General features: G+C 47.0%; 3 protein-coding genes and 1 long non-coding RNA gene across 6 annotated transcripts in view; 3 read left to right on the plus strand and 1 right to left on the minus strand.

The window, feature by feature from the left end:
* The window catches only part of LOC140418206 (uncharacterized), a 387895-nt gene that overhangs the window by 153291 nt on the left and 207255 nt on the right, over positions 1 to 27349 (plus strand). The gene's annotated exons all lie outside the window — the stretch shown is intronic.
* LOC140418214 (uncharacterized) lies at positions 754 to 2978 on the plus strand. Its single transcript, XM_072501649.1, has 2 exons — positions 754 to 1400; positions 1531 to 2978. The coding sequence occupies exon 2, from the start codon at positions 1862 to 1864 to the stop codon at positions 2864 to 2866; it is 1005 nt and encodes a 334-aa protein (XP_072357750.1). The 5' UTR covers positions 754 to 1400; positions 1531 to 1861; the 3' UTR covers positions 2867 to 2978.
* On the plus strand, positions 10421 to 14278 carry LOC140418197 (uncharacterized). Its single transcript, XR_011944819.1, has 3 exons — positions 10421 to 10634; positions 10861 to 10952; positions 13185 to 14278. It is a non-coding gene; the product is annotated as an uncharacterized lncRNA (long non-coding RNA).
* Positions 22958 to 27071, minus strand: LOC140418198 (uncharacterized). 3 transcript variants are annotated; one of them, XM_072501619.1, is made up of 2 exons: positions 27032 to 27071; positions 22958 to 24966 (listed from the first exon to the last, which is right to left on the minus strand). In XM_072501619.1, exon 2 carries the CDS (start codon positions 24599 to 24601, stop codon positions 23570 to 23572), a length of 1032 nt encoding a protein of 343 aa, XP_072357720.1. In that variant the 5' UTR covers positions 24602 to 24966; positions 27032 to 27071; the 3' UTR covers positions 22958 to 23569. The 3 variants fall into 3 exon arrangements, with proteins under 3 accessions (XP_072357720.1, XP_072357718.1, XP_072357719.1); XM_072501617.1 differs by having other exon boundaries at positions 27005 to 27068; XM_072501618.1 differs by having other exon boundaries at positions 26387 to 27058.

Consider the following 27349-nt stretch of genomic DNA (forward strand, 5'->3'; position numbering starts at 1 on the left):
CAGGCAGACACGGGAGGATTCACCCACAGTGACTCGGGGCCGGCATCGAACCCAATTCCTTAGCGCCACAGGCAGTGTTAGCACTGCACCACCGTGCTGCCCCTAGGGTTGAGAGTTTCCGACATGGGTCTTCGTGTGACTGAACAGAGCCGCACATGGAGTCAGACATCCGTTGAGTTAGTGGGATTCAGGGAGCAGGATTTGGTTCTGTTTCTTTACTTCTCTGTTGCTACTCTGATCATAGATATCTGGGTCTGTGCAAATCGGGGTAATGGAAGGTCAAGTAACCAGGACAAAGGATAATGCAGTTTGCTGGCCAGGTTGTCTCCATTCTGAGCAATGTGGAATAAGCTTCTCCCAGTCATTGAAAATGTTGCCCCCTACAAACATGGCGGCCGCACATGCGCTCTACTGCACATTGTCCCGCATAAAGATGTCGGTCGTTACCCCGAACCGATCACTGGAACCTCGCGGCCCCGCTCCGTGAAACGGGGGAACTACGAAGTGATCTTTACGGGTATGGACTTGCACAACATGCTTAGAAACCTTCTCCACTCACCAGGCAGATCATCGCTCCCCGCGTTCCACAATATTCATCTTACCCTTTGTGGATCCGAGATAACAGCTTCTGGGCATCGCCATTACCCGCAGTGCGCATGCTTCAGACGAAGTCCCACCCACCCTCACTCACTCCGATTGGTTGGAGGACCAGCCTCTTCCGCTCACTTAGCCAGCCCCGCCCCTCTTTCTATTGGTCCGGAGCTGCCGTCAATCACTCCCCGGGTATTGTGTTGTGGAGCATGCGCAGTGTGGTTCATGTCCAGGGACAGAAGCTTGTTTGTCTCATCTTCAGGCGGGAAGAAGGCGGATAAGCGGAGGCAGCGTTAGGGGCAGTGGGTGGGAGTGGAGGCCTCAACACCCCCAATAACAAACTAGCGGCACCGCCTCAACACCCAACACAACGGCAGCTGCCGCTTTCTCCCGGTGCCGGGCCCCAGTGGACAAATGTGGCTTCCGGAAGGAAATGCAGCAATGGATTTGGTCAGGAGAAATTATCTTTAACTCACTTTGCTGATCCTGAACATGAAATTAAAATGAAAATCGCTTATTGTCACAAGTAGGCTTCAATGAAGTTACTGTGAAGCCCCTAGTCACCACATTCCAGCGCCTGTTCGGGAATTGAACCGTGTTGCTGGCCTGCCTTGGTCGTCTTTAAAAGCAGCGATTTAGCCCAGTGTGCTAAACCAGCCCCAGATCCTGGAGCAGGAGGAGAGAATGGGGGCAATTTCTATCCTGCTCTCACACTGATGGATTTGTTATTGCAGATAGTAGAATTTAAATTCAGTGAACAATCTGGAATTTAAAGCTGTACTCAGTATTAATGACCTTGAACCATTGTGGTGAGTTTATGGGAATGGCAAAATGTATGGGACTGGAATTTGCAGCTTTGGGAAATGAGAGAAACAATTATTCCCCAGAAACTAGAATTATCTGTTCTGAATTTCTGACATGTGTAAACTGATTTTACAGGGTTACAAGGCATGGATTGACAGAAAGGAAACTCAAATCAATTATCACATTGAGATCTGACAGTCACTCAATTCATCAGGATCTGAATGTTATCAGCTTTTGAATGTGGAAAGAGAAATGTTTGTCTGTTCTGTCTGTGGGAAAGGATTTCAAACATCATTGTGATTGGAAAAGCACAGCGACACACACACACCCGAGTGAGAGTGCTGCAGTGAACTGACAGGAAAGAGCTTTAACCAGTTGCACAGCCTGAAAAACACCACACCCTCACAGCGAGAAGAAACTGTACACGTGTTCTGTGTGTGGAAGAAGTTTCAACTGATCATCCAAAATGGAGAGACAGAAGGACGCCGGCACCATTGAGAAACCGTGGAAATGTGGGGATTGTGGGAAGGGATTCCGTTTCCCTTCTGAGCTGGAAACTCATCACCGCAGTCACACCGGGGAGAGACCATTCACCTGTTCCGAGTGTGGAAAGGGATTCACTCGACTAACACATCTGACTGCACACCAACTTGTTCACTCTGACATGAGACCTTTTAAATGTTCCGATTGTGAGAAGAGCTTTAAAAACAAATTTAATCTTCTGACGCACCAGCGAGTTCACACTGGGGAGAGGCCGTTCACTTGCTCCGAGTGTGGGAAGGGATTCACTCAGTTATCCAGCCTTTTGACACACCAGCGAATGCACAGCGGGGAGAAACCATTCACGTGCACTGATTGTGGGAAGAGATTCGCTCAGTTATCCAATCTTCTGACACACCAGCGAGGTCACACTGGAGAGAAACCATTCACCTGTCCTGAGTGTGGGGTGACATTCGCTCAGTTATGCAAACTGTTGGATCATCAGCGGGTTCACACTGGGGAGAGACCATTCACATGCTGTGTGTGTGGGAAGGGATTCGCTCAGTCATCCACCCGGCTGAGACACCAGCGCATTCACACTGGGGTGAGACAGTTTATCTGCTCTGAATGTGGGAAGGGATTCACTCAGTCTGCCCAACTCACCTCACACCAACGTGTTCACTCTGACGCGAGACCTTTTAAATGTTCCACCTGTGAGAAGAGCTTTAAAGGCAAAATGGATCTGCTGATTCACCAGCGCAGTCACACTGGAGAGAGGCCGTTCACCTGTACCATGTGTGGGAAGGGATTCACTCAGCATTCCCTCCGGCTCAAACACCAGCGCAGTCACACCAGGGAGACATTATTCATCTGCTCTGTGTGTGGGAAGGGATTCACTCATTCATTCACCCTGCAGAAACACCAGCGAGTTCACAAGCGATTACAGGGGTTGGATTCTGATATTGCTGCTGTTAATCACATCCAGGACTGAACCATGTTCATTCTGACAGTTGGAGTTTGTTTCAGTTGTTGTTAATTATTCCTGTGACTCGGCTGGAGTTTAATATTCTGTATATAGATTAATTAAATTAGATTTGTGTTAATGACAGTGTTCCAGTCCTTGATTTCTGTCAGATAGGAGGAAACTGATTGATGTCCTGTTCCTGACTGTTCCATTGTTGTGTCTTTTCTGATTTGTTTTGTATGATGTGGTAAAGTAAAGAGTAAGACCAGAGAGAAAGGTCAGAATATGGGAAATGATAAACAGATTGTGGCAGGAAGAGACGGAAAGAACACATTTAAAATTACATCAGATAAACGCTACAAATATAATAAAAGAACAAAACCAAAGGCTCTGTAGCAAAACACAAGTAGCATTTGAAACAAAACTGATGAATTGCCAGCACCTATAGAAATAAGTAAGTACGATCTGATGGCCATTGCAGACATAGATTGGGACCTGAATTTTTTTATATTCATTCATGGCATGTGGGTGTCACTGGCCAGTCCAACATTTATTGCCCATCCCTCATTTCCCTTCAAAAGGTGGTGATGAGCTGAATATTGTAATGCATGTGAAATTTAAGAAGGACAGAAATCTTGGAAAAGATGGAAGAGTGCCTCTGTTAATTGTTGATGGTGTTAGCACATTAGACAGGGATGACCGAAGTTCAGGAAACCAGGATGTAGGAATGGTTTGGTTTGAGATGAAAAATGGTAAAGGCAAGAATTTACTTCTGGGAATGGTGTGCAGGCCTCCTAATTGTAACTACACAGGAGGGCAGAGTTAAAAGAAAGAGATAATGGGAGTTTGTCAGAAAAGGTACAGCGATAATCAAGGGGGATTTTAGTAAAGTTATAAACTGGAAAAATCAGATGGTCGAAGGTAGCATAGGTGAGGAGTTCACAGAATGATTTTGCGATAGTTTCTACAATCAGCACATTTTGGAGCCATCCAGAGGGCAGTTTATACCAGACATCGTATTGTGCAACAAGGATGAATTGATAACCTCATGGTGAAGACATCCCCAGGTAACAGTGATCATAATTTGATTGAATCTGACATGCAGTTTGAGGGGAAGAAGATTGAGTCCAAGACGAGTAAGTTAAGCTTAAATAAGAGCAATTATTTTTATTTATTTATTCATTTTTTAAAAATTTAGGATACCCAATTATTTTTTCCCAATTAAGGGGCAATTTAGCGTGGCCAATCCACCTAGCATGCACATCTTTGGGTTGTGGGGGAAATAAGAGCAATCATTAGGGCATCAAAACAGAGCTAGCTAAAATGAATTGGCAAATGAGCTTGTGTGTCAGGTAAATAGAGATTCTGTGCCAGACATTCAAAGAGATATTTCATTATACACAGAATAGATATATTTTCGTGAGAATGGAAAATTCCAGGGGAGGACCCAGCATCTGTCTTTAACTAAAAAAGTTAAAGAAATATTGATATGGGCCAGGGTTTAAAAAGCTCCAAACTATTTCATGGAGTTCACCTGACCTCCAATAGTTTATCAATTTTGATTACGAGGAGCACAAGGGCCTACTTTTCAGGTGTTATTCAACAGAGGCCTTAAACACTTTCAAACAAAACAAAGATAATTCGACAAATTCAGCTAACATTTTATAAGCACACACACTAAGCATTTTTATCAACTGCAAACATAAATACCCCACACAGCTACAGTTCTCTCTCTCTCTCTCTCTCTATATATATATATATTTATATATATCACATTACAATATCAATGTTTTTTAAAAAGTACATAGCAGTGCAAAGGCAGATGACAGGTCAGAACATTTGGCAGAGTATAAAAGCACAAAAATATTAATAAGATGAGAATAATTAGAGTACCAGAGAAAGCTGGCGAGAAATATAAAGACAGATAGTAAGAGTTTCTATGGATATTTGTGGAAGTAAATAATTCAAGTGAGTGTTGATTCTCCAGAAAGCTAGTCTGGAGAATTAACAATGGAAAGTAAGGAGATGTCAAATGAATTGATCAGGTATTTTCATCAGTCTTCACTATAGAGGAATCACGTAACATTCCAGAAATATCCGTAAATCAAGAAATTGAAGGGATGGAGGAACACTCACCAGGGAAGTGGTAATGAGCAATGTTTTGAGTCTGCGAGCTAACAAAACCCCGGTTCCTGGCGGACTTCATCATCAGGTCTTGAAAGAAGCAGCTTAAAGAGGGAGTTGATACACTCTTTTCATTGTCCAAAATTCACTAGATTCGAGGAGGATCCATTAAATTGGAAAATAATAAATGTAATTCCTTTATTCACAAAGGGAGGGGAACAGGTGGCTGGAAACTACAGGCCAGTTAGCCTAATATTAGTCATAGGGAACATGTTTGAAGCTATTATTAAAGATGCAATGTCAGATCTCTTAGAAAAGTCAAGGCAATCAGGCAGTGTCAACATGGTTTTATGAAAGGAAAATCACATTTAACCAATTTATCAGAGTTACTTGATGGGGTCACATGACTGTGGATAAAGGGGAACGGGTGAATGTACTGTCCAGAAAGCATTTGATAAGTTATATCAAAGGTTATTACAGAAAATAAAAACTCAGGATATAAGGGATAACATACTGGCATGGACTGAAGATTGGCTAACCAGTGGGAAACAAAGAGTAGACATAAATGGGTATTTTTGTGATTGGTTGGATGTGATGAGTGGTGTGCCACAGGGATCAGTACTGGAGACTCAACTTATTATAATTTATATAAATTACTTGGATGAAGGTACTGAAGGTTCTGTTGCTAAATTTGCTGATAACACAAAAAAAGGTGGGACACTAAATTGTGAGGAATGCAATACAGCCACATAAGGACATCGATAGGTTAAGCAAGTGGGCAAAGTCCTGGCAAATGGAGTATCATGTGGGAAAATGTGAAAATGCACATTTTGTTGGGAAGAATAAAACAGGCAGATTGTCCAAATGGTGAGAGACTTTTAGAGTTCTGAGATACAGAGGGACCGAGGTGTTATTGTGCATTAATAACAAAAGGATAGCATGCAGGTACAGCAAGTAGTTAGGAAAGCTAATAAAATGTCATTTGAATGTTAATTGAATATTTATTGTGCGGGGAATTGAATACAAACTGGGGAGGTTATGCCTCAGTTATACAGGGCATTGGTGAGACTGCACGTGGAGCACAGGGTACAGTGTTGGTCTTATTTTTTTTTTAAAATCCAATTGAGGGGCAATTTAGCGTGGCCAATCCACCTGCCCTTCACATCTTTGGGTTGTGGGGGCGAGACCCACGCAGACACGGGGAGAATGTGCAAACTTCACATCAGACAGATCTCCTTATTTAAGAAAGGCTGTAAGACCATAAGACATAGGAGCAGAAGTAAGGCCATTCGGCCCATCGAGTCCACTCCACCATTCAATCATGGCTGATTTCAACTCCATTTACCCGCTCTCTCTCCATAGCCCTTAATTCCTCGAGAAATCAAGACTTTATCAACTTCTGTCTTAAAGACACTCAACGTCCCGGCCTCCACCGCCCGCTGTGGCAATGAATTCCACAGACCCACCACTCTCTGACTGAAGAAATTTCTCCTCACCTCTGTTCTAAAGTAACTCCCTTTAATTCTAAGGCCCCCGGGTCCTAGTCTCCCCTGCTAATGGAAACAACATCCCTACATCCATAAGCCATTCATTATCTTGTAAGTTTCTATTAGATCTCCCCTCAACCTCCTAAACTCCAATGAATATAATCCCAGGATCCTCAGACGTTCATCGTATGTTAGGCCTACCATTCCTGGGATCATCCGTGTGAATCTCCGCTGGACCCGCTCCAGTGCCAGTATGTCCTTCCTGAGGTGTGGGGCCCAAAATTGGTCACAGTATTCTAAATGGGGCCTAACTAATGCGTTATAAAGCTTCAGAAGTACATCCCTGCTTTTATATTCCAATGTTTGTTGGACGTCATTCAGAGAAAGTTTACGAGATTAATACCTGGAATGGACCTGTGGCCTTATGAGGAAAGGCTGGATGGGCCAGGCTTGTATCCTCTCCAGTTATGAGGAAAGGATGGATGGGCCAGGCTTGTATCCTCTCCTGTTATGAGGAAAGGATGGATGGGCCAGGCTTGTATCCTCTCCTGTTATGAGGAAAGGATGGATGGGCCAGGCTTGTATCCTCTCCTGTTATGAGGAAAGGATGGATGGGCCAGGCTTGTATCCTCTCCTGTTATGAGGAAAGGCTGGATGGGCCAGGCTTGTATCCTCTCCAGTTATGAGGAAAGGCTGGACAGGCCAGGCTTGTATCCTCTCCAGTTATGAGGAAAGGATGGATGGGCCAGGCTTGTATCCTCTCCTGTTATGAGGAAAGGATGGATGGGCCAGGCTTGTATCCTCTCCTGTTATGAGGAAAGGATGGATGGGCCAGGCTTGTATCCTCTCCAGTTATGAGGAAAGGATGGATGGGCCAGGCTTGTGTCCTCTCCTGTTATGAGGAAAGGCTGGACAGGCCAGGCTTGTATCCTCTCCAGTTTCGAAGAGTGAGGGGTGACTTCATTGAATCATATAAGACTCTGAAGGGTCAAAGCTAGTAGAATGCTTGCGCAGCAACTCAGGAGGAAGGAGGCGGCCAGAGAAATAGGCAGGGTAGTGGACGGTTTGGGGAACAGAGTGGATGACCCATCAGGACTGAACAAGGTGTTTCGAGAGTTTTACAGGAAGCTCTAAACCTCGGAACCCCCTGGGGAGCCGGAGGAGATGCAACATTTCTTAGACGGACTGACCTTCCCAAAAGTGGGTAGGGGGCTGGTAGATGGACGTGGGGCCACGATCAGAGCAGAGGAAGTGCTGGGGGGCTTGAAGGCCATGCAGTCAGGTAAATCCCTGAGGCCAGATGGATACCCAGTGGAGTTCTACAAAAAACTTCTCAGAGATAGTGAGGCCGGTGCTGACTCGGGTATTTAACGAGGCGAGCGACTCTACCCCCGACGATGTCACAGGCTACCATTTAGCTGATATTAAAACGGGATAAAGACCCGGAAGCGTGTGGGTCATACAGACCAATCTCCCTGATCAACGTCGACGCCAAGCTCCTGGCTAAGGTCTTGGCGTTTAGAATTGAGGACTGTGTCCCGGAGGTGATCGGGGAAGACCAAACAGGGTTTGTGAAAGGCAGGCAGCTGGTAGCCAACTTGAGAAGACTACTCAATGTGATCATGATGCCCCGGAGGGCAGAGAGGTAGAGGCAGTGGTGGCAATGGATGCCGAGAAGGCCTTTGACCGGGTGGAGTGGGACTATTTGTGGGTGGTACTCGGACGGTTTGGGTTCGGGGAGGGCTTTGTTGACTGGGTTAGACTATTGTACCAGGCCCCAAAAGCTAGCGTGAGGATGAATAGGACAACATCAGAGTACTTTAGAGTACACCGAGGGACCAGACAGGGATGCCCACTCTCCCCATTGCTGTTTGCATTGGCCATAGAACCTCTGGCGATTGCCATGAGAACTGCGAGGTGGTGGGGAAGGGAATGATTAGGGGAGGGGTGGAAAACAGGGTATCGCTGTACGCAGCCGACCTGCTCCTCTACGTATCGGACCCGCTGGCTGGGATAGACAGTATAGTAGGAATATTGAGAGAATTTGGCAGGTTTTCAGGGTACAAACTGAACATGGCTAAGAGTGAGATGGTTGTAGTGCAGGCGAGGGGCCAGGAGAACAGGTTGAAGGAGCCACCATTTAGGATGGTCGGGGAAAGTTTCCGATACTTAGGGAGACTGGTGGCACGAGACTGGGGCAGACTGCATAAGCTAAATTTGACTAGAGTGGTGGAACAGGTGAAGAGCAAGTTCAGGAGATGGAATGCACTCCCGCTATCACTTGTGGGGGCAGTGTAGACGGTACTGGGCGGCCAACATAACCATGGTAAGGAGTTGGATGGTGGGTTCAGGGTCTATTTGGGGGTGAGTAGAGGCAGCTTCCTGCAGGGGCACCAGTTTGGCAGCCCTGGCCAGGGCCTCCCATCGCTCCCGCCGGGTAGGTGCTCCACCAGCCCGGTAGTGGTGGCAGCCCTACGGATCTGGAGCCAGTGGACGAAGCATCTAGGGAAGGTGGGAGCATCGGTCTGGTCTCCAATATGCGACAACCACTGATTCGCCCCTGGGAGTATGGACGGTGGATTCCGGGCATGGTGGCGGGCGGGGGTGGGGAGAATGGGCGATATGTTCTTTGGGGGGAGCTTCTCGAGCATGAGAGCCTTGGACGAGAAATTCGGACTAGTAAGAGAGAATGACTTTCGGTACTTGCAAGTGTGTGACTTCATACGTAGACAGGTCCCAAAGGCGAGGAGATGGAGGAGGGGGGTATGGGCGGAAGCCCTGAGTAGGATAAATTCAACTGCAACATGTGCTAGGCTCAGCCTGATTCAGTTCAAGGTCGTACACCGGGCCCAAATGACGGTGGCCCGAATGAGTACATTTTTTGGGGTGGAGGACAAATGCACTAGGTGTGCGGGAGGGCCAGCGAATCATGTCCACATGTTCTGGGCATGCTCAAAACTTAGGAGATACTGGGAGGGATTTGCGGATGCCATGTCCCAGGTACTGAAAACTAGGGTGGTGATGAGTCCAGTGGTGGCAATTTTTGGGGTCTTGGAAGATCCGGGGGTCCAGGAAGAGGGGGAGGCCGACGTCTTGGCCTTTGCTTCCCTGGTAGCCCGGCGACGTATACTGCTGGCATGGAGGGACTCCAAGCCCCCAAAGACCGAAGCATGGCTCTCGGACATGTCGAGCTTTTTAGAGCTGGAAAAAATTAAGTTTGCCTTAAGAGGATCTGTATTAGGGTTCACCCGAAGGTGACAACCATTCATCAAATTCTTCGCGGGGAATTAAATGTCAGCAGGGGGGTGGGGGGGAGGGTTAGATTAGAGTAGAAACGAGGGATAAATAGGCGGGTACTATTTATGAGAGAGGATTGGTCTTTTGCACTATGTTTCTGCTTTGTGTTGATATTTGCACATTACTGTACACTGTAACTGGTTACAATGCCAAAAAATACTTCAATAAAATTGTTTATTAAAAAAACGACTATGAAGGGTCTTGACAAAACCGGATGTGTGGAGGATGATTCCTCTTGTCAGAATCTAGAGTCACTGAATATTTTTCAGCCGGATGTAGTATTTTATCGGTGGTGGGCGGCAATGTGGAATTATATTCCAATCTGATCAGCCATGATGGTATTGAATGGTGCAGCAGGCTCGAGGGGCTGAGTGGCCGCCTCCTGCTCCCAATTCCTGTGTCGCCCTGCCTCGTCCCCTTCTCCTTCCATTGGTCCGGTGCTACCGTCAATCATTGCCTCAACATTATGAGGTGTCAGGTGAGAGGTCAGTGTCGGGGGGCGGGGTTTACAAATACCCAGTGCGGCCCCAGAGCCGAATGTGAATAAATTAACATTCTCCACTCTGTCTATCCGCCACTATTGGACATGCGCAATGTGACTTCGATTGTTGCATGGTGTGGACTCCGGTAGCCGCATGCGCAGTGTGGACTCCGACATCCGCATGCGCAGTGTGGACTCCGGCAGCCGCCGCCGGGAGATCATTTGGTTTCCGCGATTAGACAGAAACAGCCGCTTGTGGCCGGGTAATGGAGGTGGCCGAGTGGGTGCTGAGGCTTCATAAACACCCAGTGCAGGACTCAAAACCCAAATAAGACCCGATCGGTCCCGCGTTCGCACCAAATGGGGGCCGCGGCAGCCGAAAGGCCCGAAACCATTTCAACCAAATGTAATAATCTGCAGCAGGGCGCATGCGCGGTGCTCCCTGTCCTGTCAGCAGGAGGAGAGAATGCTGTGAATTTCTCTCCTGGACTGACAGGGATGGATTCTGCAAACCTCTTTTACAGGGGCTTAGAAGGGGAGGATTTGCACACAGAAAACTCAAATCAAGAGAAATGTTTGTCTCTTCTCAATGTTTGATCTTGGACTGACAGTGTGATGACTTCTGTTTACAGGACGTTGGAAGAGCAGAATTTGAAGACGGAAAACACAAAACAAACATCAGATCAAAATGTGACAGAGTCACTCGATTAATCGGAAACAAAATGTAAGTCTAGAACATAGAACATAGAAAATACAGCACAGAACAGGCCCTTCGGCCCACGATGTTGTGCCGAACCTTTGTCCTAGATTAATCATAGATTATCATTGAATTTACAGTGCAGAAGGAGGCCATTCGGCCCTTTGAGTCTGCACCGGCTCTTGAAAAGAGCACCCTACCCAAACTCAACACCTTCACCCAACACCAAGGGCAATTTGGACATTAAGGGCAATTTATCATTGGCCAATTCACCTAACCTGCACATCTTTGGATTGTGGGAGGAAACCGGAGCACCCGGAGGAAACCCACGCAGACACGGGGAGGACGTGCAGACTCCGCACAGTCAGTGACCCAAGCCGGAATCGAACCTGGGACCCTGGAGCTGTGAAGCAATTGTGCTATCCACAATGCTACCGTGCTGCCCTTGAGAACAAATAAATCTACACTATATCATTTAACCGTAATCCATGTACCTATCCAATAGCTGCTTGAAGGTCCCTAATGTTTCCGACTCAACTACTTCCACAGGCAGTGCATTCCATGCCCCCACTACTCTCTGGGTAAAGAACCTACCTCTGATATCCCTCCTATATCTTCCACCTTTCACCTTAAATTTATGTCCCCTTGTAATGGTTTGTTCCACCCGGGGAAAAAGTCTCTGTGGCAAAAATATTCAAACGTGTGTGACTGGAAACGGGGATGAGCAATATGGAGAGATGAAGTGAAATGAAAATCGCTTATTGTCACAAGTAGGCTTCAAATGAAGTAACTGTGAAAAGCCCCTAGTCGCCACATTCCGGTGCCTGTCGGGGAGGCTGGTACGGGAATTGAACCGTGCTGCTGGCCTGCCTTGGTCTGCTATAAAAGCCAGCGATTTAGCCCTGTGCTAAACCAGCCCCAGATCTGAAAAGAAAGGTGAGAATTTTAAATTGATTTGCTGTTTAACCAGGAGCCTGTGTTGATCAATGAGGACAGGGTGATGAGTGAGTGAATGGAAATTAGTGTAGAGGACAGAGGCAGCAGAGATTGGGATAAACTCAAGCTTATCACAGGTTGAATGTCGGAGGCTGGTCAAGAGTGTGCAGGAATAGTGAAGTCTCGAGGTAATAAAGGAGTCGATGAGAGTTTCACAAATCTGAGACAGGATCAAGTCCAGTGATGTGAATGAGACAGAAACTCCTTCGAGGAGCTGGCAGAGATTGTGGTCTGAAACTCAGCTGGCGGCTCTGAAGATGTTAAATGGACTGAAACGTTAACTCTGTTTCTTTCTGGACAGATACTGCCCAATCTATTGAGTTTATTCAGCATTTTCTATTCTTATTTCAGATTTTTAGAATCTGGTAGCACGATGGTTAGCACAGTTGCTTCACTGCTCCAAGGTCCCAGGTTTGATTCCCGGCGTGGGCCACTGTCTGTCTGAAGTTTGCATTTTCTCGCCATGTCTGCTCCCAGACTCCAAAGATATGCAGGTTAGGTGGATTGACTGTGCAAAATTGCCCTTAGTGTCCAAAAAGTTTAAGTGGGGTTCCTGGGTTAGAGGGATAGGGTGTCGGTGTTGGCTTAGGTAGGGTGCTCTTTCCAAGGGCTGGTGCAGATTTGATGGGCTGAATGGCCTCCTTCTGCACTGTAAATTCTATGACTGTATTTTGCTTTTATTTTAGTGAAGTATTTTCCCATGGTTATGAACAGCCTGGGTCAGCCTCGCACTGTTTTCATGGTGAAGTGATGGAGTCAGTGGGTCGGGAGTGGAGTTTGTCGTGGGAACTGAAGACAGTGACTCAGATCTTTCCATATTTAAATGGAGGACATTTCTGTTAACCTAGTACTGGATGTCAGACAAGTCAGGATGGTGTGACTTGGATTGTAACTTGAATATGATGCTGTTCACATACGCCTGCCACCCTGGTCTTTCGAGGTGGTGGAGGTTGATGGTTTGGGAGATTCTGTCAAAGTTCTGGCTGAGTTTTAGATATATACAATCCACTCCCTCATGCTGCTCCCACCTCTCTCTCTAAAGGCGAGTTGTCTTGCATCGGCCCAGACCACTGACTCTCTTCCCTGAAGGACATTAGTGAACTAGTAGAGTTTTTACAATAATCCAGCAGTTTTCATGGCCACTTTTCCCTGGTGCCGGCCCCACAAATGACCAGATTCATTCAGCTCAATTTCACAACATGCCTTTGTGTTTTTGTGGGCTCTCTCTCACTCCTTTTTCTCTGTTTTGAATTAATTTCTCAGGGTATTAGGAAAGCATTTGCAGCCAGGAATCTGAAACCAAACATCACATCAGGTCCTGACAGTTGCTCAATTTTTCATAACCTGAATATCATCGTATTTTGAAGATGGAAATAAAAAGCACAGTTCACAGTGAGGAGAAACCATGGAGATGTGGAGACTGTGGGAAGGGATTCATTTACCCGTCTACACTGGAAACTCATCGACGGACTCACACTGGGGAGAGGCCATTCACCTGCTCCACATGTGGGAAGGGATTCACTCAGTCATCCGACCTGCTGAGTCACCACCGAGTTCACAGTGGGGAGAGACTGTTCACCTGTTCTGTGTGTGGAAAGGGATTCACTCAATCATCCAACCTCCTGATACATCATCACCGAGTTCACACTGATGAGAGACATTTTAAATGCCCAGACTGTGGAAATGGCTATGTAAATTTCCAGGAACTGGTATACCATCAGCGTGTTCACACTGACGAGAGACCATTCAGATGCTCTCACTGTGGGACTGGGTTCAAGAGATCAGCTGCACTCACTATACACCAGCGCACTCATACTGGGGAGAGGCCGTTCACCTGCTCCGAGTGTGGGAAAGGATTTAATCAGTCTTCTTCACTGCGAACACACCAGCGGCTTCATGCCAATGAAAGACAATTTGTCTGCTCTGAGTGTGGGAAGGGATTCACAGATTCACCCAGCCTGGTGACACACCAGCGAGTTCACACTGTGGAGAGACCATTTAAATGCCCAGACTGTGGGAAGAGCTATAAAAGTTCTGGGGTTCTGATGCACCATCAACGTGGTCACACTGATGAGAGACCATTCAGATGCTCTCACTGTGGGGCAGGATTCAGGCGATTATTTGAGCTTGTTCTGCACCAGCGCACTCACACTGGGGAGAGGCCGTTCACCTGCTCCGAGTGTGGGAAGGGATTCAGTCAGTCATCCAATCTACTGAGACACCAGCGAGGTCACAAGCAACTACAGTGATGGAATTTGGTTGTTAATTACATCCAGGACAAAACCATGTTTTCTGGGGTCCAATTATCGGGTTTATATCTTGCTTACAGCCAAATAAACCAACTTTTTAGCATTGTATTAAGCAGTGTGTTGAGTCTTTTTCCTATCTCAAACATGAATTAGTTCCTTTTGAAGTGTTCTCCCTGTCCCATCTCTGAAATCCTCACCTCCAACAACAAGCGAGGAGCTGATGGAGCTTCTTTGTCACTGAGATGGAGACAATCTGACCAGCTGCCTCTGCTGCTTCCCTCCCTCCCACTAACCCACCGCGGGCAGACTTTTGTTTCTGAGCCCTGAACTCACACCTTTCTCCAGTTTCTCTGCCATCTTCTCTCGTGCCCTCTCAGTGCTCATCTTGTCCACGAGACCCACATTCTGCTGTATTGACCCTATTCTCACTGAACTACTGATCACCCAACTGCGGATAGCGATGAGGACTGTCTGAGGATACAGCAGGATTTAGATTGTCTGGAGACTTGGGCGGAGAGATGGCAGATGGAGTTTAACCTGGACAAATGTGAGGTAATGCATTTTGGAAGGGCTAATGCAGGTAGGGAATATACAGTGAATGGTAGAACCCTCAAGAGTATTGAAAGTCAAAGAGATCTAGGAGTACAGGTCCACAGATCACTGAAAGGGGCTACACAGGTGGAGAAGGTAGTCAAGAAGGCATACGGCATGCTTGCCTTCATTGGCCGGGGCATTGAGTATAAGAATTGGCAAGTCATGTTGCAGCTGTATAGAACCTTAGTTAGGCCACACTTGGAGTATAGTGTTCAATTCTGGTCGCCACACTACCAGAAGGATGTGGAGGCTTTAGAGAGGGTGCAGAAGAGATTTACCAGAATGTTGCCTGGTATGGAGGGCATAAGCTATGAGGAGCGATTGAATAAACTCGGTTTGTTCTCACTGGAACGAAGGAGGTTGAGGGGCGACCTGATAGAGGTATACAAAATTATGAGGGGCATAGACAGAGTGGATAGTCAGAGGCTTTTCCCCAGGGTAGAGGGGTCAATTACTAGGGGGCATAGGTTTAAGGTGAGAGGGGCAAAGTTTAGAGTAGATGTACGAGGCAAGTTTTTTACGCAGAGGGTAGTGGGTGCCTGGAACTCACTACCGGCGGAGGTAGTGGAGGCAGGGACGATAGGGACATTTAAGGGGCATCTTGACAAATATATGAATAGGATGGGAATAGAAGGATACGGACCCAGGAAGTGTAGAAGATTGTAGTTTAGTCGGGCAGTATGGTCGGCACGGGCTTGGAGGGCCGAAGGGCCTGTTCCTGTGCTGTACATTTCTTTGTTCTTTGTTCCCTGTTTTACCTGATAATGTCAACGGGTCTCTCTCTTCTGGTACTGTCCCTCTCACCTTTAAATCCACCGTCATCACCCATCTTAAAAAAGGATCTGTCCTCGGCCCCTCCTATTTCTTATCTATAAGCTGCCCCGAGGTGACATCATCCAAAAGCACCGCGTTAGTTTTCACATGGATACTGACAACACCCAGCTCTACCTCACCACCATCCCTCTCCATTCCTCCACTGTTACTAAATTATCAAACCGCTTATCCCACATCCAGAACTTCCTCCCATTAACCTTGGTCACAGCCATTATCTTCAGTCACCACTATAAATTCCATTCCCTAACTCCATCCCTATGAGGTAATACTGGGATACAGTTCCCTGTGTTTGTCAAGCCAGGAATGTTTATTTCTAAGCAAGAGAGACACACACACACAGCTATTCCTGTAATCAATGCATTTCTGAAGATTTTATTAGGTTACAAGATAGTGATTTCTTACAGATCTCCCCACCTTCAGGAGGGATCATCCTTATTGACGTCTCACAATCTGATTTCTGATTAACCCAGCTATTTCTAAACTACAAGCTTATTTTCCAAATTTCTTGTTACATTCCATAGATAATATTCTAAAGCTGCTGGAATGATCAGAATCAGCAACACAAGCCCTTGAGCTGCCACCGAGAATAAATGTAAAATCTTTTCCAGTAAATTGCGATCATTATTGACTAGATTCATCCCCCCCCGCCCCCGCACACCATCTCTCACAATTCTAAATTATTGGCATCGTAAACACACCTGGTTGAAACAAAGGTTCAGGAACAAACTTCAAAGATTCCCCGGTCCCTCTTCACCTGCATCCACCTTGTGGATATTTTCCAAATCCAGATTTGAGATCTCTCTTCACTTTAATTTTACTCCCTCTGATAGATGCCAGTGTGTTTAATTCTGTCCTGATTGTTTTAAAGTCAGATTCTCTGTGCAAGATATGTCAATGTCTTGATAACTTAAAATAACTCTGTCATTTTTAAAAATAAATTTAGAGTAACCAATTATTTTTTTCCAATTAAGGGACAATTTAGGGTGACCAATCCACTTTCCCTGCACATCTTTGGGTTGTGGGGGTGAGACCCACGGAGAAAAGAGGGAGACTGTGCAAACTCCACACGGAGTGTGACCTGGGGCCGGGATCGAACCCGAGGCCAACACTGGATTTGCGCATGCTCCAAACTCCATCCGTACGCCTGCGCAGTGGTGTCTAACTAAGTAGCCGCACTGCGCATGCTCTACATTGCAATTCCCGACTGATTGACGCCATCTCCGGTCCAATAGGAAGAGGCGGCGGGGCTGGAGGACCGGGTGGGAGCGGCTGGTCCTCCAACTAATCAGAGTGAATGAGGGGCAGGGCTGAGCCTGGATCTCCCTCATTGGCTGAAACTCTGCATTTTGAAAGCAGGCTTGTCTCAAACTCCAGGAGAAAACTGGACCTTTCTGTTTGTGGCTTTAAACAGATGAAACCCTGTGGGTGTGGAGCAAACATTTCAACATTTGTTACTGAAATGTGGCAGCAGGATGGAATAATTCACAGGCAATTTAAGGGCTGAGTTGGAGAGTTAACTGGGTAGAAAGCACATGTCATCATTAGAACTGGGAGAGTCCCTGGTTTCAATAAATTATCCGGCAGAAAGGTTGGGACAGGTGAGGAAGGTTAACAAGAACAAAGGAAGCTGGAAAAACTCAGGTGCTCTGCCAGCATCTACCATGAAAGAAACAGAGTTAATGTTTCGAGACATGGAACCTTCGTCGGAACAGAGGAAGTTTAATACTGTTAATACTAATTCTGTATAGCATGCAAGACTTTTCACTGTAAACTAATACATGTGACAATAATAAATCAAATCAGCATTCAGAAAAGCATGAATGATAGATGAGGAACTGATCTTAAAGACAATCTCTTGTAGTTTGTCTGGAGGAGGATGTGATGAGTCAATTTTAATGTGGTTTTACATTTGTTCATGGGATGTGCACATTACTGGCTAGACCAGCATTCATTGACCAACCCAAATTGTCATTCGGGTGATGGGGGCTGCCTTCTTGAAGTGAAAATTTGAGGTTACTATCAGGTCACCCGTGATCTTATTAAATGGCAGGGCAGGGTTGAGGGGCTGAATGACCTACATCTGCTCCAATGTTTGTATGTTCACTGCAGTCCATGAAGCGGGGGGACACCCAAAGTGCTGTTAGGAAGGGAGTTCCAGGATTTTTACCCAATGGCAGCGATAGAACAGCGATATAATTCCAAATCAGGATTGTTTGTGACTAGGAGAACTTGCAGGCGGACGTGGTCCCATGTACCTGCTGCCCTTGTTCTTTAGGTGGTAGAGTTTATGCTAAATTGCCCTTTGTGTCCAAAGATGTGCTGGTTAGGGGGTAATGGGAGTTACAGGTATGGGATGGGGGAGTGGGAGGAGGGTGCTCTTCAGAATGTTGGTGCACACACGATGGGCTGAATGGCCTCCTGCACTGTAGGAATTCTATGGTTCTATGGAAGGTAGAGGCCGTGGGGTTGGAAGATGCTGTTGAAGGTTAAATGATGTACGTTTTCTATGATGTTAACAAATAATCAGATGAAAAAGTGTAACTCACATGAGGAAAAGGATTAGTGGCATCAAGATCAATGTATTGCTCGCAGAAATGATCCCTGTGATAGCAGATGTCCCATTGCTATTGGCAAGACCAATGTAAATATTTAAAATGGAGGCCATAGGTGTGTTGGAGGCACACAAGGAATTTGTGAACTATCAGGATAATAGTGAGGGGAAAGGCATCGAGTTGGAAAGCAGCAGACACTTCATGTTGTTCCAGGAGAAGTGGGGTCTGGTTGTGCAGATGGCAGGTTTGGCACAGCACACGGTCAGTCTGTGGATTGGATTTGTTTCTCACGTGTACCGAGGTACAGGGAAAAGTATTTTTCTGCGAGCAGCTCAGACAGATCATTAAGTACATGAAAAGAAAAAGAAAATACATAATAGGGCACCACAAGGTACTCAATGTAAATACATAACACCGGCATCGGGTGAAGCATTCAGGGGTGTAGTGTTAATCAGGTCAGTCCATAAGAGGGTCGTTTAGGAGTCTGGTAACAGCGTGGTAGAAGCTGTTTTTGAATCGGTTCTTGTCTGTTCTCAGACTTTTGTAACTCCTGCCCAATGGAAGAAGTTGGAAGAGTGAGTAAACCAAGTGGGAGGGGTCTTTGATTAAGCTGCCCGCTTTCCCCAGGCAGCGGGAGGTGTAGATATAGAGTCAATGAATGGGAGGCAGGTTTGTGTGATGGACTGGGCTGTCTTCACGACTCTGACGTTTCTTGCGGTCTTGGGCTGAGCAAGGCCCTGTACAATTGCGGCAAGACATCCGTGCCCCTGTACATCAATCCTCTCGCTAAGAAGTCCAACAGACTATTTGCTTCTTTACTACCTGCTGTATCTGCAATGCTTACTGTCAGTGACTGGTGTACGAGGATACCCAGGTCTCGTTGCACGTTCTTCTCTCTTAATTTATAGCCACACAGATAATATTCCCGTACCAGCCTCCCCGAACAGGCACCGGAATGTGGCGACTCGGGGCTTTTCACAGTAACTTCATTTGAAGCCTACTTGTGACAATAAGCAATTTTTATTTTCATTTCACCTTCCTGTTTTTCCTACCAAACCTCACATTTATCCAAATTATACGAATCAGCCATTCATTTCCCCACTCGTCCAAATCACACTGAAGGATCTCTGCATCCTCCTGACAGCTCACCCTCCCACCCAACTTTGTGTCATCTGCAAATTTGGAGATATTACATTTTGTTCCCTCATCTAAATCATTGATGTATATCGTGAATAGCTGGGGTTCTAGAACCAATGCCTGCGGAACCCCACTGGTCACTGCCTGCCACTCGGTAAAAGACCTATTTGTTCCCTGACTGCCAACCAGTTTTCTGTCCATCTCAATACGGTACCCAGTCCAATGCGTTTTAATCTTACACGCTAATCTCTCATATGGACTTTGTTGAAAGCCTTCTGAAAGTCCAAATAAGCCACATGTACTGGCTCCCCTTAATCAGCTCTACTCGTTGCATCCTCAAAGAATTCCAGCAGATTTCTCAAGCATGAATTGCCTTTTGTAAATCCATGCTGACTCTGATGCTCCCACTGACTGTGAATCACTTTGGGATGTTCAGAGGGTGTGAAAGCTGTGAAATAAATACAAGAACTTTCACCTCCACATATATCCACAGGGGAGTTCTCCTGATGCAGTGTGACCAACATTTGTGTTTCAACTAACACCCAAAGAAACACTGAATTAATCAGTCACTGGTCTGCTTGCTGTTTGTGGAACCTTAGTTTGCACAAACTGGCTGTGGTGAAACAATAACAACCTGTATTTATATAACACAATTAATGTAATAAATCATCCCAGGGTGTTTCAGCTAACATGGGGAAAGTAGGCGGTCAGCAGTTTAGTCAGAGTGGGATCGAGGGAGAAGGCAGGTCTCATGGACAAGAGGATATAGAAGGAGCTAAAAGAGAGGAGAGAAACTGGACGATGATGCGAGTTCAGGGCTTGCACAAGCCGGACCTTTAGGAGCCAGTTTGGCCCTGTGGGAAGGGAGAGAATCAGCAGAGGCAGCTGATTGACTGTCTCAATCTTAGCGACAAAGAAGCTCTTGGAGCTCCTCACACTTGTTGGAGGTGAGCATGGAGGAGACAGGGCAGAGGGAGAGCACCTATTTCACAAGTTGAGCCATTTGGCCCATTGGGTCTGCTCCACCATTCGATCATGGCCGATCTTATCCTGGCCGTAACTCCACCGTGCTGCCCATTCTCCAAAACCCATCACCAATTTAAAAACTGTCTAACTCCGCCTTAAATTTACTCACTGTCCCAGCATCCACTGCACTCTGGGGTAGCGAATTCCATTTCACAACCCTTTGGGAGAAGTAGTTTCTCCTCAACTCTGTTTTAAATTTGCTACCTCTTATCCTAAGACTCTGACCTCTCATTCTAGAGCTACAAAAGGAATAAACTTGTATGAGAGTTACTAAACCGGCTGCGGCCAAGGTCCTGAGGGGGTTTATGGATCAGATGTGGGGAGTGGATCCATGGAGATTTGCTAGGCCAGGGGCGAGGGAGTTCTCCTTTTCTCATGTGCACAAGGCTTATTCACGGATAGGCTTTTTTGTGGTGAGCAGGGCGCTGATCCCGAGAGAAGAAGGGAAGGAGTATTCGGCCATCGCAATTTCGGATCACGCCCCACACTGGGTGGGGCTGGAGTTTGGGGAAGAGAGGGGCCACGCCCGTTGTGGCGCATGGATGTGGGATTGTTGGCGGATGAGGAGGTCTGTGGGCGGATCCGGGGGTGTATACAGAGGTATATGGAGGCCACTGACAATGGGGAAGTCTCGGTGAGTGTGGTCTGGGAGGCGTTGAAGGCAGTGGTTAGAGGGGAGCTGATCTCCATCAGGGCTCACAGAGAAAAGAGGGAGAGGATGGAGAGGGAGGGATTGGTGGGGGAGATACTGAAGGTGGATAGGAGATACGTGGAATCCCCTGAGGGACTGCTGAAGGAGTTCCGGAGCCTCAAACGGAGTTTGCATTGCTGACCACGGGGAAAGCTGAGGCCCAGTGGAGGAAAATACAAGGAGCAGTGTACGAGTATGGGGAGAAGGCGAGTCGGATGCTGGTGCATTAGCTGCGGAGGAAGGAGGCGGCTAGGGAAATTGGGGGAATCAGGGACAAGGTAGGAAATACGGTGTGGAGTCCAGCTAAAATAAATGAGGTCTTCAGGGACTTCTGTGAGAACTTGTATAAATCTGAGCCCCCGGAGGGGGGCCGGGGGTGTGTGTGTGTGGGTGCGGCGGTTCCGGGACCAATTGAGGTTTCAAGGGTGGAGGAGGAGCAGGTAGAGGGTTTGGGGGCCCGATCGGGATGGAGGAGCTGGTTAAGGGGTTGGGGAGTATGTAGGCGGGCAAGGCCCCAGGACCGGATGGGTTCCCGATTGAATTCTATAGGAAGTTCTCGGAACTGTTGGGCCCGTTGCTGTTGAGAACTTTTAATGAGGCGAGAGAGAAAGGAACTCTTCCCCCGATGATGTCACGAGCACTGATCTGGCTTATTTTCAAGCGGGACAAAGACCTGCTGCATTGTGGTTCGTACAGGCCGATTTCACTCCTCAAGCTGTTGGCGAAGGTCCTGGCCACTAGGATTGAGGATTATTTCCCGGGAGTGATACCTAAGGATCAGACGGGATTTGTGAAGGATAGGCAGTTGAATGCAAATGTGCAGAAGCTCCTGAATGTGATTATGATGCCCTCGGAGGCGGCGGGGGGGGGGGGGGGGGGGGGGGGGTGGCAGGCAGAAGTGGTGGCGGCTATGGATACGGAGAAGGCCTTTGATCGGGTGGAGTGGGAGTACTTGTGGGAGGTGCTGGGTAGGTTTGGATTTGGGTTCATAGGGTGGGTTAAATTGTTATACCTGGCCCCGATGGTGTGTCGACGAACCGGTTGAGGTGAGAGTACTTTAGACTATACCGTGGAATGAGGCAGGGGTGCCCCTGTCCCCCCTGCTGTTTGTCTTGGCGATTGAGCCATTGGCCATGGCGCTGAGGGAATCTAGGGCACCGCATCTCACTATATGTGGATGATTTGCTTTTGTCTATTACGGACCCGGTAGAGGGGATAGGGGAGGTTATACAGACCCTCAGGGAGTTTGGAGACTTCTCGGGGTAGAAAGCTTAATATTGGGGAGAGCGAGCTCTTTGTGATGCATGCGCGGGGCCAGGAAAAGAGGTTGGAGGAGCTGCCACTCAAGATGGTGGAGAGGAGTTTTCGGTATTTGGGTATTCAGGTGGCCAAGAGTTGGGAGGTCTTGCATAAGCTCAATCTGGCGCAGTTGGTGGACTAGATGAAGGAGGACTTTAGGAGGTGGGACATGCTACCGCTCTCCCTACGGGTAGGGTGCAGTCTGTCAAGATGACGGTCCTCCCTAGGTTCTTGTTCGTGTTTCAGTGCCTGCCCATCCTCATCCCCAAGGCCTTTTTCAAGCGAGTGAGCAAGAGTATTATGGGATTTGTGTGTGGGCCCCGAGGGTTAAGAGACTGTTCTTGGAGCCGAGTTGTGGGATAGCGATATTTGGGGTATCGGAAGATCCGGGAGTGCAGGAGTCGAAAGAGGCCGGAGTTCTGGCCTTTGCCTCCTTGGTAGTCCAGACAAGGCTCTTGTTAATGTGGAGGGACGAGAAGCCCCCAAGTGTGGAGGCTTGGGTCAATGACATGGCGGGGTTTCTTAGGTTGGAGAAGATAAAGTTTGCCTTGCGAGGGTCTTTGCAGTGGTTCTCCAGGCGGTGGCAACCGTTCCTCGACTTTCTCGCGGAGCGTTAGATGGAGGTCAGCAGCAGCAGCAAACCAGGAGGGGGGCTGGTGGGGGGCTGATTTATTTTCCTTTTTGAAAGGGGCGCTTGCCCTATTTTGTTTTGAGTTGGGTGTTAATCGTTTAGAGGTTAAGTTGTTCTGTTTGGTTGGCATGTTGCCCTTTTTTATTTGTATTATTTTCCCTTTTGGAGAGTTTTGTAAACTTATTGAAAAACTTTGAATAAATACATTTTTGAAAAAAATGAGAGTTACTAAAATATTCAGCACACTGTGTGTTGAAAATAAAGCTGATTTATTATTCATAGAGAAATATTTTAAAATATAAATTTAGTGTACCCAATTCATTTTTTCCAATTTAGGGGCAATTTAGCGAGGCCAATCCACCTACACTGCACATCTTTGGGTTGTGGGGGCGAAACCCACGCAAACATGGGGAGAAGGTGCAAACTCCACACGGACAGTGACCCAGAGCCAGGATCTAACCTGGGACCTCAGCGCCGTGAGGCAGCAGTGCTAACCGCTGCACCACAGTGTTGCCCCTTTATACAGAAAATTAATCATTCTATCTGGGTTGGCCTTTATTAACATCAGCAGAAACAGATTCAATGAACATGGTTCAATCCTGGATGCGATTAACAACAAAATCCAGTCACTGTGGCTACTTGTGAATTTGCTGGTGACTCAGCAGGGTGGATGGCTGGGTGAATCCCTTCCCACACTGGGAACAGGTGAAATGCCTCTCCCCAGTGTGGACTCTATGTTTCTGCAGGGTGGATGAATCAATAAATCCCTTCCCACACACAGTGCAGGTGAATGGCCTCTCCCCAGTGTGAATCCGCTGGTGAACAGTAAGTTGAGAAGCTCGTCTGAACCCAGTCCCACAGTCAGAGCACCTGAACGGCCTCTCGTCGGTGTGAGCACGCTGATGGAGCATCAGGTTCCCAGCACTTTTATAGCATTTGCCGCAGTCTGGACATTTAAAAGGTCTCTCGCCAGTGTGAACTCGTTGGTGTGTCAGCAGCATGAATGAGTGTTTGAATTTCTTCCCACACTTGGAGCAGGTGAACGGCTTCTCCCCAGTGTGAACGCGCTGGTGTGCAGTGAGTTCAGAAGATCGCCTGAACCCAGTCCCACAGTCAGAGCACCTGAACGGTCTCTCGTCAGTGTGAACACGTTGATGGGATATCAGTTCCCAGGAACTTTTAAAGCACTTCCCACAGTCTGAACATTTAAAAGGTCTCTCCCCAGTATGAACACGTTGATGGCGTATTAACTCCAGGGAACCTTTATAACACTTCTCACAGTCTGGGCATTTGAACGGTTTTGTGTCTGTGTGAACCTGCTGGTGTCTCTGCAGGTGCTGAGACCGAGTAAATCCTTTCCCACATTCAGAGCAGGCGAATGGCCTCTCCCCTGTGTGAACTCGCCGGTGTCGCAGCAGTCCTGATGATTCAGTGAATTCCTTCCCACACTCTGAGCAGGAGAAAGGCCTCTCCCCAGTGTGAACTCGCTGGTGTGTCTGCAGACTGGATAACCGAGTGAATCTCTTCCCACACTTTGAGCAATTGAACGGTCTCTCTCCAGTGTGAACTCGCTGATGTACAGTGAGGTCAGACGATCGCCTGAACCCAGTCCCGCGGTGAGAGCACCTGAACGGTCTCTCATCATTGTGAACACGTTGATGGGACATCAGTTCCCAGGAACCTTTGAAGCAGGTTTATGGTTTCTCCACTGTGTGAACTTGCTGGTGTGCAGTGAGATCTGGTGATGAATTTAACCTCTTTCCACAGGATTTGCAGTTGGGGCATCTGAAAAGTCTCTCTCCAGTGTGAACTCGCAGGGTGAATGACCGAGTGAATTCCTTCCCACAGGACGAGAAGTGGTCTCTCCCTTCTGTTACTGCACCGATGAGTTTCCAGCAGAGACAGGGACCCGAATTCCTCCACACAGTCCACACATTTCTCAAAACATCTGATGATATTCAGATCCTGATGTGATGTTTGGTTTGAGTTTTCCACCCACAAATCCTCTTCTTCTAATCCTCTGTGAAATTGACTTAAAACAGAAAATAGGGAGTGAGAGAGAGCCCACAAAAATTCAAAGGCAGGTTGTGAAATTGAGTTGAATCAATCTGGTCATTTGTGGGGCCAGCACTACCTAAACATGACCATGAAAATGGCTGGATTATTGTAAAAACCGAACTGTTTCATTAATGTCCTTCAGGGAAGGGAACCTGCCTCCCAGTCTGGACCTACACAAAACTCAGAACCCTATTGGATCATAAGAAATAGGAACAGCAGTAAAATATTCGGCCCATCGGGTCTGCTCTGTTAATTACTACGATCGTAGATGGCTTTGGTCTATTAACTCCACTTTTCTGCATCTCCTCAACTCCCCTCACCCCCTGAGAGATCAAAACTCTCCATCTCAGCCTGAAGTATATTCAATGATGGAGCATCCACAACCCTCTGGTATAGACAATTCTACGTGACGAGAGAGAAAAAATGTGAGAGAAGTGGGAGAGAAAAAGATTGAGAGGTGGGAGAGAGACAAGTGGTTGGGAAAGACAGGGTATAATGGAGAGATATTTTATAGATGTTAAACTGAACCACCATTTGACAATCTCCCAAACCCTCAACATCCACCACATAGAAGGGTCAGTCTAGCAAGCGAATATGAACAACATCATCTCCAAGATCCCGATCAGGTCAAACACCATCCGATCTGTCTGATGTCCAATACTGCATGAGCACATATTTCCTCCAGTTTAATATTGGGAAGACCAAAGCTGTTGTCTTTAGTTCCCAGTATAAACCACACTCCCGAGCCAATGACCCCATTCTTCTCCCTGGGAACTTTCTAAGGACAAACTAAACTATTCACAACAATTCCCAAACTGAGATTCTGACCAGATATTCACATCATCACCAAGACCACCTATTTCTGCTTCAGTTAAATTGCTCAATTCCACTCTGCTGCTGAAACCATCACACATTCTTTTATTACCTCTAGATTTAACAATCCTAAAGCACTCCCAGTCGGCCTCTAACATTCAACCTCCCTGTATTCTGGAGGTCATCAAAATCTTTGCTGCCTATGTGCTTAGTCACACCAAGTCGTGTTCCGCCCCTGTGCTCGCTGACCTACAAAGGCTCCAGTTTAAGAAATCACTCCATCCTTGGTGTCCATTCCCCAGTTTCCAAGCCTATAAACGCTGGAATTTCCTCCCTAATCCTCTCCCCTCTATCTTCCTTTCCTACTTTAAAATATTCCGTAAATTCTATATCCTTGGCCAAACCTTTGACAATCAGTCCTCATGTGTCCCTACATACTTCTGTGCCAAATGTTGCTTTATAAAATTCCCATGAAACACCTTGGAATGTTCCATGACATGAATGATACGATATAAACACACATTGTATGAGACAAATATTGCTGTTCCTTCAACATTGTTGCATGAATAACCTGTAACTACCTATCGAACAACACTGTGAGAGCAACGTCTGCAGCAGTTCAAGAAGATCAGTCATCAACTTCTCCACAGGTAACGGGATGAGGAATATTTGCAGCTGGTCCTGTGAGTGAAAGCACAGGGGAGTGGGACTAACTGCTTTGTTCTGGCAGAGAACTGGCACTAACAGGAAGGCTAAGCAGTCTTCTTCTGTAATAGTAAGAAGTCTTACAACACCAGGTTAAAGTCTAGCAGGTTTGTTTCGATATCACTAGCTTTTGGAGCGCTGCACCTTCCTCAGGTGAATCTTCTGTAATGTAATCATTCAATGATTCTACGACTTAACGAACAAGAGACAAACATTGGAAGCCAGGTACGAACTTCTGGAATTCATGGCAAATGCCCCAAATAAAGATGGCGTAGCACATGCGCTATGCTGCCCATTGCCCCCTACAAAGATGGCGGCCGCATTGCTCGCTGTTATCTAAAGATGGCGGCTGCAACATCGGTCCCAACAAAGGGCCTCGATGTTTTTATTTGCGGATGAGGCCTTCGTCCGGTGTTTATGAAACCTTCTATTCCTGCACCAAGTGTTCATGAAGCCTCCCTCCTCACACGCCGGCTGCATTTAACCTCACTCACCCGCTATCTTAATTAGTTCATCTCTACCTGCAGCTCCTGCACATCCCATCCGAACACTTCCAACACCCGCACTGCGCATACTCCAGTAAGAGAGACACTGCGCATACTCCAGTAAGAGAGACACTGCGCCTGCGCAATGGTCTTCTGGACTGAAGCTGGGGCATAGTCACCCTCTCGGTGAATGCTGGGTAACCGCATCGCCATGGGCAAGCCCCATTGTCCAATATAAAATCATCCATCGCCGATTACGATTTCAGAGATAGATATAAAACAATTAAGTCAGCTGATACAGCATCCGAGCGAATGGGATCTGCTCCATAGTTCTAGCCTAGATTTGATTAAAAG

This window comes from Scyliorhinus torazame, chromosome 5 (assembly GCF_047496885.1).
Source record: "Scyliorhinus torazame isolate Kashiwa2021f chromosome 5, sScyTor2.1, whole genome shotgun sequence".
NCBI lineage: Eukaryota > Metazoa > Chordata > Chondrichthyes > Carcharhiniformes > Scyliorhinidae > Scyliorhinus > Scyliorhinus torazame.

What these genes read in the sequence shown, in the direction of transcription:
- LOC140418214 (XM_072501649.1), top strand. Translation starts at nt 1,862, where the DNA reads ATGGAGAGACAGAAGGACGCCGGCACCATTGAGAAACCGTGGAAATGT.
- LOC140418198 (XM_072501619.1), bottom strand. Translation starts at nt 24,601, where the DNA reads ATGTCCCATCAACGTGTTCACAATGATGAGAGACCGTTCAGGTGCTCT.